This window comes from Epinephelus lanceolatus, chromosome 8 (assembly GCF_041903045.1).
Source record: "Epinephelus lanceolatus isolate andai-2023 chromosome 8, ASM4190304v1, whole genome shotgun sequence".
In the NCBI taxonomy this organism is placed as follows: domain Eukaryota; kingdom Metazoa; phylum Chordata; class Actinopteri; order Perciformes; family Serranidae; genus Epinephelus; species Epinephelus lanceolatus.
The window spans coordinates 22,027,156-22,041,946 of NC_135741.1; the positions used below are offsets into that span (position 1 = coordinate 22,027,156).

The 14,791-nt window shown below is 41.8% G+C and overlaps 1 protein-coding gene across 2 annotated transcripts in view; it reads right to left on the reverse strand.

The window, feature by feature from the left end:
- Positions 1–6,049: 6,049 nt before the first annotated feature.
- Positions 6,050–14,791, reverse strand: part of ngfa (nerve growth factor a (beta polypeptide)) — a 31,538-nt gene continuing 22,796 nt past the window's right edge. Inside the window, exons 2-3 of one of the 2 annotated variants that reach the window (XM_033628045.2) lie at positions 10,985–11,092; positions 6,050–7,368 (exon numbers count right to left, since the gene is read on the reverse strand). In XM_033628045.2, the coding sequence (XP_033483936.1) occupies positions 6,467–7,357 (891 nt within the window). In that variant the 5' untranslated portion in view covers positions 7,358–7,368; positions 10,985–11,092 and the 3' untranslated portion in view covers positions 6,050–6,466. The remainder of the gene's footprint in view (positions 7,369–10,984; positions 11,093–14,791) is intronic. The other variant, XM_033628046.2, reaches the window with a different exon arrangement.

Sequence of the window (14,791 nt, forward strand, 5' to 3'; positions counted from 1 at the left end):
AAATGATCACATCAGGTTTTGGTCAGGATTGGCTGCAGACTGACTTGTCAGAGATGCCTGCCATCTTGTTTTTACATGGCGTTGCGTATTGTGCTCTTACTAACACTAGATGGCACAAAAAAAGTGTCCACGAATGAGGACAACAGGTCTAAGTTAAGCGAAATGACGTATAAAGTCCAGTAAACCCAAAATGTAATGTCCTCATATGAGGACACAGGGTCTCAGGAGGATATAATTGGCAATATACAATCACTGTGCTTCTAATATTCTCAAAATGAGTATGTGATAGGCTAACAACCCACTAATAGAGTTTTTTGTTGTTTACTTGTCTGCTGGTGTCATAAATAAGATGTTTTTCTTACATTTGCTGTCAGGGTTGATCATTATTAGACACTATAATTTCTGTTCATGCTTGGCTTTTTATTCATTATATAAGATGGACTGGTAGTTGTAGCTGAACTATTTTTTGCTACAGGATATTTTCAGCGCTGTGGCTGACAAAAGGATATTTCCTCCATCACGTGTAAAGGCCTGTTATTGTTTGAGGTTGTTTCATATGCTGTACAGTAAATTCTCTTCATGCATACCTCACTGATTGTCCTCACACATATTCAGTGTATGGCAATGAGAAAGAAGCAGTTCAAGTGACCAAGTTTGAGATTTAACTCCTTACCTAAGAAACAGTCAGCATGACTGTGTCAGTGATTCAGCATATTGTTTAGCTGAGTCAGTTTCCATACAGTTATTTGTCCAGCAATGCATAGAGGTTAGTTTGGTTTAGTTTATTTGACAAGAATTCAAATACAGTGGTTAAAGAGTACCGACATATATGATGTTGTCCATGATGACACCATAAAGTCCAGGATTTATTTCCAGTGTGGTCAATTATGCTCCATCAGAACTTAACCGTACAAGATGAAGACAGCCATTCAACAGCTGTAGTGGAAAACACTCAACCACAACGCGCCAAATCCAAACACAGCAACCCACCCACAAATACACACGCCAATAAAACAAAAAAAAAAACCAAGTGAGTAATGACATATTTTCTCCTGTTTGTCATGAGATTGATGCATATTAATAGCAAAACTATTACCAAATATGTCTTCATGCACATAAGTAAGGGAACCAGCTTGTATGATGACAGACTCGCTGCAAAGTCGAACCTCATGCTCAAAGCAAATAGCTCACTATTAAGACAGAGGCTAACCGAGGGAAGGCCTGACCTCTATGAAGGAATTTGTTTGTTTTGCAATCACATTATTAGACAACAGGATTTACTCAATTTCCTTTAATGGACAAATAGTGACAGTGAGGTGTTGAGGCATTTCCTAACTGACACAGCACCTTTCCCAAGCCTTTCCTGTTCATTCAAACAATATGTCGGTGCAGCAATATGAGCCTCTTGTGGAAATAAATAAATTAAAGTGTGTTTTTTATTACTTTAAAGGAAGTTGCCTAATCATTTATCAATATGACCAGCAGATTAATTCTCAGAGGATCGACTGGGAACCAAAATAGTTTCCGCTTCTTTCTGTTTTTCTCCCCATGGCACTAAATTTAGTCCTGGAGTGATGAGTTAAAGATAAGTTTATCTCTTCCTGCCCTTCTTATTCAAGTTGCTTAAATAAGTACGTGTCCTGGAAAACGATTTTAAATCACAAGTCATAGTCTATTTGAGGAAAAAAGACAAAGCACCGTTTACTTTTTATTCCTAAATGCATTGCCCAGCCGTGTTTAAAGCATCAGCTAAACTCAAACAAGACACAAACTAAATGTAGCATTAATGAAATGGAAAGCGTAGCCCCTCTGCTGGATTTCTTCCCTCAGTGTCATCAGTGACTGGAAGCATGTAACTCAGCAGCAACACCATGTTCAACATAAATATTTTCCCCACAACCATGGAGAGCGGGAGGAACGTCCAAAGAGCAGTTCATTTTATCACCGGGAAATTAGGCACTGCTTCGAAAATGTCCTTATAGAGGAACAAAGTGGTCTGCCAAGCTGAATGCTGGAGGGAAGAAAGAGTCAGACAGGAATGACACGATGGAGAGAGAAAGAGGGAGAGAGAGAAGGGCTCGAATAAATGCTTGGATGATGTATTTATGTGCATAATCACCAACATGTTGCGCTCTTCAGCCATTCACACACGTGTCTGTCTCAAAACCAAGCCGTCCCAAACTCTCACAGAGCAGCAAAGTTCGTGCTGCGGCACTCATTAAGGGAACTGTGGGGGGGACAGAGAGAAAACAAATGAGGTTTAGTTTGGACGTTAACCAGAACAGTGCCAAAAGAGGAAAGGCTGATAAGAGTGGGACAAGAGCACTGTGTCCCTGCTCGTTGGTTGTTGTTGGCAGTCAGTGGCCTGGTTGCTATGTGGTTCCAAACATGTGAACAAGAAAAATGCGTGCAGGTCATAACCTCCGTGAAAATAGATAATGGCTGACTAGATCGCTTTACAACTCAACATGATACTAAACAGGACCAGCGTGGGGTTGGCATGGCCAGTAGCTCTCTTCTTCTACTGTCACCATATCTAATATTGTGAGCCAGCCAACTCTGAAACATTGTGCCGTCTATTGTAACCATCTTAATTTCAGTAAAGTCTTTGCTTTTCTCCATCTCTCTTGAATAATAGCTGTTGTTATTTTCCTGTCTGTTACACCCATGTTTGGGTCAGGGCCTGGATCTGAGGTCATTATTGATGACAGACTGTGATATGTGCGTGCTGCAAGGGTCAGTGATTGTCTCACTGTGCCAGGAGGTGAGTGAAGCTGTAACCAAACTGAAGCTTAGTGGAACTGTTGTTGAGTTGTTGAAAATAATAAGCAGCGATTATAACACTTTGATGAGTTAATACCATACCAAAGAGGCAAGAGTGAAAGAGACTTCCATCTGTGGCAGCATAGCACCATCAACTGGTCACACTGCAGATTGTGTAATGTATTTTTCAGGCAAAGTCACCTGAGCACCTGTGCTCGTTATTCATGTACTGGGACATCCATCAATCCATTGTCCATGACTGCTTATTCTATTCAGGGTCGCAGGGGTCTGGAGACGACCCCAGCTGACACTGGGCAAGAGCCGGGTGCACTGAGACAGGCGGCTGGATTATCACGGACCTGACAGGCAGAGGCAAACCATGCACGCTCATATCCACACCAACAGGTTTACAAATGGTCACAGAGAAGTTAGTGGCTTCTTTAAAGGCTTTTTGGCAAAGAGTGTTGTTTATTGTGCAGGTGCAGATTTTGCAGCCAGAGCTTATCTTCATCGTTCTCTCCTCACATGCAGGTTTCCGCCTTGTATGACTTCACAGCTACTGAGGCAAAACTGTGAGAAAATGGAAAACTGTTAACAAACCACAACGCCCATTTGCAGCTCCTGCCAAATCGAGAGGTTATCTGAGGTCACCTTTTGAAAACACCTTTGATCACTCAGCTTTGCTGCGATGAGGTTTCCTGGCAACACACCCAGATCCAAACAGCATCATGTTGTGATCTGTGAGGCAGCAGCATTAGTGAAGGTGAGAGCACGGCCAGACACCTGGGGAGGGTGATGATGTGAGGAGAGGTGCAGGATCCAGCTTTCAGTGAGAAGAGAGCAAAGAGGAGAGCTCTAACAGTCCTCCTTTTTCTCCGCTGTGCATTTAGCACCATTTATCATGTTTTCAACTTCACCACAAGATGGCAGTGTATTCCAACAAACCTGTCAGAGACGTCCACAGTAGAACTGAAAGGATGAGTTGAAATGCTCTTCTTCTCTTTCCAGACTGACGCAAAGATCATCTGCAGTATACAGGGCTGAATTATCAGCCAGTAAAAGTAGACAACTGCCCCAGCTCGGGCCCTAAACCCTTAGACACCCTAAGAGCCCCATAATCATTGTGTTTTAGTTGGTTTGTGGTAATTTAATTAATTGCAAATAAGGAACAAATTCACTAGCAAGGACCATGCCACAATGATATGTCCCTTAAATGCTTAATTGTAGTTCAGGAGGTGTTAGTTGTTGAGGACTGGTGAATGGATGTAAGGGGTAGGGGGGGGGGGGGAGATGGAAGAGGGTTGTGCTCTGTTAGGTTGATCTGTACCGGATATCGGCCAGAGGGAGACTCAGTGTGGGGGTTCCCTCTCAGGCGTTTACAGGCCCCAAGACTGTACCTAGAATGAGACATGGGAGAGGTATGCACCAGACTGAATAACAAGAGATGAGAGGAGAAGGGAAGAGAGGATGAAAGAATGTTGGTAAGTACGAGGAAGGGAGGATGATGGATGAAGGAAAGGGAAAGGGAGGATGAGTCAAGAAGAGACAAAGGCGTGGCCCTGCTCCCAAACCCAAGCTAACAAATTAACCTCATATTAACCGAAATGATAGGGGCATGTTAGTGCATGATTATCAGTTTTGTCTGCCTGTAATGTCAAGAAGCTTTGTCAGCATTTGGATATTTGTGCATGTTTGTGTACCAAATTACCTTTAAAAGGGAGTCAGTAGAGGCCCACAGCTGCACAGGAGTATTACTGTATATCCTCCTTAGACTCTGTGTCCTCGTATGAGGACGTCACTTTTTGGGTTTACGTGACCTTATACTCATTCCTCTTAATTTAGACCTGTTGTCCTCATTTATGGACACCTTTTCTGCCATCTTGTGGTAGTAAGAGCACAATACACTAATCCATGTAAAAAGAAGACGGCAGCCATCTTTGCCAAGTCAGTCTGCAGCCGATCCCAAAACAAAAGTGGACAAGGTCCAAAAGCTGATCACATGTTATGGTTGAAAATTGTCTTTCTACGATTAATAATGTTTGTAGTTTGATATGGCAACAAATTTGACCAATTTTAGTAAAAGTAACAAGTTAAGACACTGTTAAAGAGGAAGGACTTGTTTGAAGACACTGGGACTTTTTTGTCGTCTTGTTTGAGGACATTGGGACTTTTTTTTAACTTATGGGGTCCAAATAGCTAGGAGGAATTAAAAATGCATAACAAACAAAAGTTTGGGTCTCAGAAGAATATGCATACAGCGTATATAGTACATTCACCATGTTTTACCATGCATCTTTTTATGTTATTGTCCTGCACTGCCTTTATCATCAACCTCCACCTTAACGCACCAATTGGTGACAAATTTCAGGAGTAACCTGAGTCAACCTGAGTGGAGAAACGTACCAAATACAGATGCCTTCATGCAGGGTAAGAGGAGCTATTGAATGGTCTGATGAGCTTGAAAATTAAATTCTCTCACAGTCACCAGATCTCAACTCAATTAAGAACCTATGGGAGATTTGACAACCTTTTGTGCTTGTCAAATGTTATTACGAAAAGTCTACTTGCAACTTTTTTGTGTGTGTTGAGTTGCAAAAAGATTTCTGGAATTGTGTTTTCCCCGTCTCAGACTTTTTTTTTTAGGGGCTTGAAGAAGTAACTAACTAACTGGGTAACCATTTAACAAAAAAGGAGGTGGAGAAAAGTGAAAAAGAAAAGGTGTTTTCTTAGTTTCTACCTCACTAATCATTTCAGAACTCTTTAGATTCATCTTGTGACCCCCTTATGGCATCCATATGGGTTTAGAGCACAAATTGCAGTGCAATCCTTTAAAATTCTGCACCAATTAAATTTTTTGGCCATCGAGAGGCAGTCATAATCACATATTATCACCTCATAAAGTTGATATGGAGAGCTTGTTAGCAAGCAGTTGCCTGAGCAGACACAGCAGCATTGGCATTAATTTGGAGTCTCTGGCCACCTGATGAATGTAAGTCCCATACTCACTCTCCTTTCTACTGTGGTGGAGCCTCCAACAACTCCTTAAGGGTTTATCTGGCTCTTTAGCTGCTAAATGCTCCACAATGTTCACCAGCTAGCGGCTAACTTTGTCTATCTGAATTTATCAGAACATTTCACTTAAAAAATGACCTGTTGCCTTCTGGGAACAATGCTGATGAGATTGGTAAGAGTGATCTAAAACATTAAAGTTGAGAATTATCAAACTACAGCAGCTTTGAAGCCAAAATGTGAACATCGACATCTTAAAGTGACACAAGAAACCAGGCAAGTACTGAGGTGTTTAATAAATAACAGCATGAACAACACAACAATAACAACAACAACATTAAAAGCTTGAATTCATTTTGTATATATACACATACTGTATATATTTTCATATTTGACTGTATAAACCATAAATATGACATGCAGTCCTCATAACTTAAAACAACCAGGACTTCTCGACTCGGACTGAGGTAGGGTCAGGGGCCAAGGGGTTGGATAGATGAAGCTGTTTGTGAGTGTGTGTGTGTGTGTGTGTGTGTGTGTGTGTGTGTGTGTATGTAAGTGTGTGTGTGTGTGTGTGTGTATGTTTGGAGGTGGGGAAGAGGATTACAGTATTGGCAATAAAGCTGCAGTGGCTGTTTAGTAGAAATGTGTGTGCTTGGTTCATAGTTCAGTTGTCAGGAGACATCCTCCCCAGTCAGTGCCCCAACCGTCCTGCCCAGGACTTCCGGCTGAGAACACACACACATGCAGCGTTGATGCGGATGAAACGCCAGGCTGTCCGTTCCTTGAAGATGGTCAGGGCGCTTACGAATATGTGTGTGTTGGTGCAGTAGGAGTTCCAGTGGCGACTGTCGATGCCGAGACAGCCGGAGTTGCCTGATCTGGAGCCCTGTTTGCCACCCCGTCCCCCTTGCCTTCCTCCACTTGCAGTCCCGGAGCCTCTGTGCGTGGGGGATCGACAGGTAGTCTCATAGAAGAACTGTTTCTTCACCACGTTGTTGATTGTAACGTTGGGCAGCACTGTCACCTCATTCCCAGCTATGTCTGTGGCTCGTGTCAGGTTGCCCACCCAGGTATTTATGCTGTCACATACTGAGTACTCTCCCCGATGCATGGTGTGCGATCCCGCTCTGCGCCTTACTCTCACCCCCCTCACACCTTCAATGTCATAGCCCTCACCTTCCAGGGCGTCATGTGATGGCGCCACCTCGCTGAAGACAACACGAGGCGAGGAGCGGTAACGTCTCTTGGAGAAGAGCTTGGGGTCCACCACTGGGATGGAAGGGTCAGGGGGGGAATCTGACCTAGAGTGCCCAGTGACAGGGCTCCTATCCCGGTTGTGTGAAGCTGCCCGATGGGGCTTCTTGGTCCTGTGATGGCTGGTCCTATGATGTTCCTGTGAAGAATGGTGATCAGAAAAGTGGTCCCCTGCCGCTGCCGGCTGCTGTCCTGCTCTGTGATTGGCTGCCGTCTGCTGTCCTACTTTGTGGTTGGCTGTCCCGGCGCACCGGGCCAATCCACCTCCCATGTTCAGTACAGCCTGGACGCCGATCAGGAGGAGCAGGACCAGTGGTGACGACCTCATGGGCACACGTCCTGAGCCAAGAACAAAGAGAAAAGTTCAAGTATCAGGGCTTGTATCTCATGCTTACATGTATATTGAAAGAAAATAAACAAATCATGTATCAAGCAAGAATACCAAAGATTTTCTTGAAGTACAACTCAGATAGTCATGTGAGGATTTGCTGTTTAACTCTTTGACTTTTAGTCAGACAAAACAGGCAATCTGATGGCATGTCTTAGGGTTCTGAAAACCTGAGAAAGGCATTTATCATCACTCAAAGGGACAGTTCACTCCAAAGTCATAAATACTTTCTTGACTGTTGTGCTATTTATCAGTCTTGATTGTTTTGTGTTGTTGGACATACTGGCCGTAGAGATGTCTGCCTTCTCTTGAATATAATGGAACTAGATGGCACTTGGCTTATGGTGCTCAAAGCACCAGAAAAATACATTTGAGAAACTCAACAGCAATGTCCCTTTCCAGAAATCATGACAGTTACTCAAGATAATCCACAGGACTTTTTGTGAGCAGTTTAATGTAGGAACTATTTTCTTTCTAGAAAACTATATACAGCAACTGTATCACTGTGCAGAAGGAAGCATGCGTTACTCATAGACGAACGAGTGATAGAAATCAATGGCGTCTTCCTCCTCATAGCTGTAACGTTAGCTAGCTCAGGTGAGCCAGAAGTATGTAACTATTAGTGAGAATATGTTGCTATTTGGTATTGCAACATATTCTCACTCCAGCCTTGTCACATATTGACAATTGGTCATGGACACTCCATGTCCAGATACGCTGTGAAAGGTAGTCTGGGTGCATTGGTTGTTGACGTTCTGGGATGCACTACGTCAGTACAACACCACAAATTTACTTTTTTTTTTTTTTTTTTTCAACAAACACACGGTTGGGTTTAGGCAACAAAGCACTTGGTTGGGTTTAGAAAAAAAGAACAGAGTTTGGCTTCAGAATCTTACAGGACGTGAACACTGCTCTCCCGGGTGAAAATCTGTATTTGTTAGACCCATCCACCACCCCTGTTCTCCCGCTTGTCCCGCTCAGACTTTCGCCACCTTAACTTTCATTCTTGTCCCACCGCGTTTCCCCCTTACGCCGCTGAACACTATAAACTGTAACAATGACTGGCCACATATTATGACGACATTAAAGGACGGCTTTTTTTTTTTTTTTTTTAAGATTATTTTTGTGGGCTTTTTGCCTTAAATGACAGGACAGAGAGTGAAATGGGGAGACAGAGAGAGAGTGGGGACTGACATGCAGCAAAGGGCCGCGAGTCAGATTCGGGCCCGCGGCTGCTGCAGCGAGGCAATGCCTCTGTACGTGGGGTGCCAGCACTATCCACTACGCTACCATCGCCCCAAGGATGGCTTTTTTTGGTCAGTGTCTGACACCTCAAGTCACTGCTCAAGCGCCGGATTCCGAAGACTTTGGAGTGAGAGTGCGTTGGTTATTGTCATCTATGAACAGATGCACTCTTCCTTCTGTGTGGTGATACAGTTGTTGGTAAAAAAAAAAAAAAAAAAAGTTCCCACATAAAACTGCTTAAACAAAGTCTGTGGATTAGCTTGAATAACCGGGTCATTTCTTCTAGAAAGAGACATTACGGTTGAGATTTTCAATTTTATTTTTTGGTGCTTTGAGCACCACAAACTGAGTGCCATCCAGTTCCATCATACTCAAGACAAGGCAGGCATGTCTATGGCAGATATCTCCAACACATGGCAACTCACACCAAAACAATCTAGGTAGATTAATAAATAGCACTATTGGTAAGAGGATAAATGTGCGGTTTTGATTTTGGAGTGAACTGTCCCTTTAATGACACAGAGCGTCGGAAGTCGCGCATGTGTTGGCTGGTTGGCATCAGGTGTCTGCAGTATGCTTTACAGTGATTAGCTCACACATAGTGGCTGTCATATTCATGCAGGTGTACAACGCGGGCATTATAACCTGTCATGTCAGCCGGTTTCTTTCATTGCCTGCTTCCCCGTTTGGATCTGGTATTTTGGAGTAAACAGTCGCGGTGCGTCGCGCTGCCTGAAGTGTTCCGACAGTTTCTATCAGCCGTCAGTGCAGGTGTGAGGACAGAAACCTGCAGGAAGTTTTCCTGTGTTTGCTGTGGGACCTGGACCACTCTGTTAGAGGACTCTTCACCGGATTCCTACCTGCCATCATGCCTGGGTCTGAGCTAAGTAACTGCTGCTGTGTTGCTTTCCCCTCCATTCATTACCAGTGACATTTCCTGTGTTGGCTCAGTGCTGGTTGTTTGCTTGGCTGTGGCTGCTTTGTTGCTGGCTGTTTCTCAGTTGAGCCTTGGTGCTGTGTTGTTGCATTCCAAGAGCCAGTTTGTGATGAATGAATGAATGATTGGCTTCTGCATGTTTTCAGGTGATGCTGTGCTGCTGGCTGTTCAGTTTGCTTGCTGCCTAATCTGGTATTAATATGAAATCTCTATTGCAATGTTTGTATTCATTTTCAATGCATGTGTGTTTATTCGCTCTGATGTTTCTTGTGTTTGCCTTTGCTAATGTCCAAAGAGATGTGGCCTCAGCTGGTTAGGGCACCTTTTTGGAGTTGTTTGGGGGGGTCTCTATTAGGCTACCTCATGCATACTATTTATGGCCCAGTTGTTCTATCCTAATTTGAAATCCCATGTTTTGATGTCCAGGATCAGTTAATCTATCGTGCTTTTATACCGGTTTTTCAAAGCAACATTGGATTTCCAAGATCACCAAATACAGATGCTCTAAATAGGGCTACATATCACAATACAGGCAGTCTGCTGACAATCACAATGCATTTACCACTTAGGTGCTGCCAAAGAAAACAATACGGAGATCTTTGGGATAATTTGGGAAATAATTTTAGTTTGATTTTCACAGCTATTTCCCCGAAATTGCTACATAGGGACATCCTTTTTTAAAACTTCACTGTACTGAAAGGCTTAATAGTTAGATTAATATCTACTTTATCACAGTAACTGTTAAACAAATCAAGCGCAGAATATAAAGAAATGTGTATACATATTTGACCAATTCAGATATTTTAATTGCATTTTGATCAAGATAATCCTGATTGATTTATTCATTTATTTATTTACTGGATCAATAGTATTCCAATCCTGCTAAAAAGTTTTGAACCACACATACTGATGGTTTGATCCAGATCAAAACCAAGAATGGATTACGTGATCTAATCCAGTTTCAGGATCCTTTTTTCTTTTGACCAACCCATTTCCAAGATCTGATCCACTCCGATGGCAGAAATCTGATCAGATTTTCTCCGAACAACTGCGCCTAGAGATTCCTTCACTAGCTTTTGCCTATGAGCTCTCTGAGTGAATTGACCTTTAAAGGCTAAATGATTATTTGGATGACATTCTTAGGTTCACTGATAAAGCAGTAGTTGCAACCTAGCGTTCATGCATCATCAAGCAGCAAGCTGTAATTCTAGCAGACTTCATATTGTTCCACAGATTTAGTTGTGCAGCGTTTCTTGTTAAGTGCTTTGGTTTCAGACAAAATGTTTGGTTAATTGCCAGCACCACAGGAACATCTCTGGGCCTTGAACTTGAACGCGTCTTGCTTTGTGTGTTGCTGGTTTCTGGTGTTTTGTGTTCATGTGTACCTGTGGAATGTGTCCAGTTGAAGTGGGAGCCCCTTTGGACTCTAGAGCCAGACTCCAGTGCAGGCCGGGCCCCTTATGCCTGCCATCTGGACCCCCTGAACCACAGCTCTGTAACATACACACAGACCAAATGCTTAACTTAAACTTATGGATTCATGATTCAGCCTTTAATATGCAGTGTATTCTGAGTTGTGCTGCAGATATTTTATTAAAACCAGGAACTGTTTCACATCATAATTCCTGCTAATTTAATTAATATGTCTGCCTTTATCATTTGAGTCTAAACTTTAACTCACAGGCAGGAAAACAACTCCCACACTTTATTTATGTCTCATGATTGAGTTAATTATATCTGTGTCATACCCATACATTCAGCCCATTACACATGGTGTATATTTAAATACATCAAGACATCTTCTCACAACAAAAATGGCAACGATAACACATTGATGAATAATTTCAGTCAAGAATTTGTCAAAATGTCAACTAAATCTTGCAAAATATTGCAGAATGAAAAGCAAAGGAGGAGACAGAAGAAACGTTTTTTTATCCGTCTCTGAAGTAGACTTTTTTTTTTTTTCATTATTGGGCAAAAATTCAAGTTATCTGAGAGCAAACTAGACTTGTGCACCTCCTTGGGTCTAAATAATCTAGCGTGTCACGGGAGACTCTTGCCAATCACAGGTCAAATCAGAGAGAAGGTGTTCCTGTTGGCTGTGCTACCATTTCAGATGCACTTGCAGCCCGTTAGTCAGTGGCAGGAAATCCTGCAGAAAAACTTGCCATTTCATTACTGGCAACAACTTCCTATGCTGTAAAATAACCCACAAAAAGGAAGATGGACTTCCAAATGCATTTAAAAGAGAGTCTGTCTGACTTAAACAAAATAAAACATATGTCAGAACCAGCGAAGCATTTCACATGGGGGAAAAAATTGTGGAGCTACAGGCTCACAGCTATGGCTAACTCAAGTTTGTATTTACCGTAAAATTCGGTGTATAAGTCGCACTTTTTTTCCCCTTTTTTTTCATCTGAAAAATTGAGTTCAGGTTATAGACCGGTGCGACCTATAGACCAAGGTAAATGCTGACATAGGTAATTTGACCCACAAGATGGCGCTATGTAGCTAAAGATTTGTGACGGACATCATAGCCAGCCAGTGAACAAGCCGCCATATTGTTATGTATAGTTACAGCCCACACTGTAAGGGCTCATTTATGCTCAACGTTAAATACTGATCCGGATACGGACAGAGCCTTCTGTCCGTGCTCCGCGTTCATGTCATCCGTATTTCTGCACATTTCCATAAAGCTTACGGATACGGGCCAAACGGAGCAGTACCACCGGGAACCGTGGGGGCCGTGTTGCTGTCACTACCCAATACGTAGCTCTAGTGAGACACGAAGAAGAAATAACTCAATTTCTCTCATCGGCAGTACTAGAGAAAAGTATTCTCCGTCCTCCAGTCGCGATGTATTTAATGGCCTCACTGACCACCACCTCCTACAACGCTGCCTCTGTTTTTGTCTTTTATGCAAGACGTACATTATCAATATCTCCTCCACAGTCGCCATGTTTGTTTTTGTCATAAACTTTTGACGCTGGGCTGCCTCCTGGTGGATATATTGGTTAACATCCATGCCAACGTAAAGGGCGCATGGAAGTATGTGGGCAGTGACGGTAACATCATTTGAAACAGACGTATACATTTTCGTACGTAAAGGGAGCATAAATGAGCCTTAATAAGGTAAAACTGTCTTCTTTAAAAAGAAAAAAAAGAGAAAAAAGAAGTTTAACGTTAATTAAAACTCATTTTTATGGCTCAGATGTTGTTATAATTTTATTTCCTGAAGAGGTTGTTTGGAAAATTGCAATCTGAAAAGTAACCAAAGCTGCTTAAGAGGTTATTGTTATTGTGTAACATTTTTATTAACAAATAGTAATATAAAACCTTGTTTTCCCAGTTTAAGACCTTAAAAAATAGACTGCGACTTATATTCCGAGTTTTACGGTATGTAGATAGATAGAGCCTTGAATCACAGTATGTTTTCTCAAAGGGATTTACAGGCCTACAAGTTTGCATAGAAAACAGGAAGGTAATTCTCATAGAATTGCCACTATATAACAGCATCAGGATCATAATCATGATTTAAAAATCAGTCTTCCAATTCTTAGCTTAAGAAATGGAACAAATTTTGTTTCCTTGAGATGGCATATTGGACACACTTTCCATCTCTCAGGCTGACATACCATCCAGTTTCAACATAAATAGTGCAAGTAAAACTCATATTTTCCACCCTGACAACAACAGCTCTCACAGACTGACAAAATTTACCATTACCTGACCTTATCTCATGCAGAGCACACACACACACTCACCATGTTTAACTCTCAGAGCTTAGACTTGCCATAAGTTGGAATGTGTGGCATTTCACACCTCATTAGATGTTGCATTATATTGAGCGTAAAACACTCCAACATGCATCATTAATGGAGGCTGTGAACACATGCACACACACATACACACACACATTATGCAAGCCGTGCCTTTCTTAGACACACATGCCATACCTGTATGTGGCAGTGCATGTAAGGTTGTTTTTATGAATAGTTTGCATGCTTAGATGCCGTGATGAGTATGAATACACACACCGCCTCTCGCACAAACACTCAGAAGGTCACTGAGGTGTGTTGAAACTGGCATGTCAGTATTTGTGACTTATCTGCAGCGTTCTGTGAAACCTACTTTGCCGGTGCGTTGTTGGAATACCGCAAAGTTTATTAGTGGTGTAAATATTTAGCTCAACATGTTTTAATTTTACAGCCTTGTTGTGAGAGGTAGAGCATCCTGGCTGGGTATAAAAAAGCGTAAGAAGTGACGAGTGATTTATGGTCATGTTTGCGAAGATGAAACATGATCTAGTTTTTATTTAATCCTCTGTGGCACACAGGTCTGGCAGATGAATGGCACTGAAATCCTCCCAGTGTAGCACATAAAATAACAACCAGTAGAGGTCAGTGTTGCCTGCATTGCCTGCAGAGACCAGAATTCAAAGACCCCATCAAGCAGCTGAGAAGTATCAAAATGTCACTGGCACTGTTCCCGCTGGAAACAGCAGCTCAGATACATGAGAGAAGTTGAGCATCTTAAATCACTTTTCAGGTATTTTCCCACAAGAAAGAAAGTTTTCTGCTGTTTGAGCCACGTTTTTTGTGCTTGTCTGTGTGGCAGTGGTGGAGAGTGGCTGTAATAAAGTGTATGTAGCTTTTCTAAGAAACTTGTGCTTTATTTGAGTATTTCTATTACTTCTTACTCCTTTTCCACTACCTTACTTTTACTCCACCACATTTATATAACTAAGAGTTAAAGAGTTACCGATTGTAAGAGTTTTAAAACAGCATTAAGCTTGGCACTTATATTTTTTGTGATATATATATATATATATATATATATATATATATATATATATATATATATATATATATATGTGTGTGTGTGTGTGTGTGTGTGTGCACAATTGGTATTTTACTGAATAAAAAGGGTTATTCCTACAGTGTATAAAGTGGTTGCCACAAACAGGCACAGCATTAAATGTTGCTTACCTGTTAATTCATCCATCATATTAATCCAATGATGGTCCATGACTCTAAATGTGGCCTTTCTGCATACTTTTACCTTTTGCAGATAAGCCTTGACCATGTTTACAAGTAAAATCTTTAAAGCGGAACTACACCCATTTTCAAAATTTATACGCTATTCTCATTGTATTTAGCAGTCCAAAAATATTACTCAACATTGACATCTCT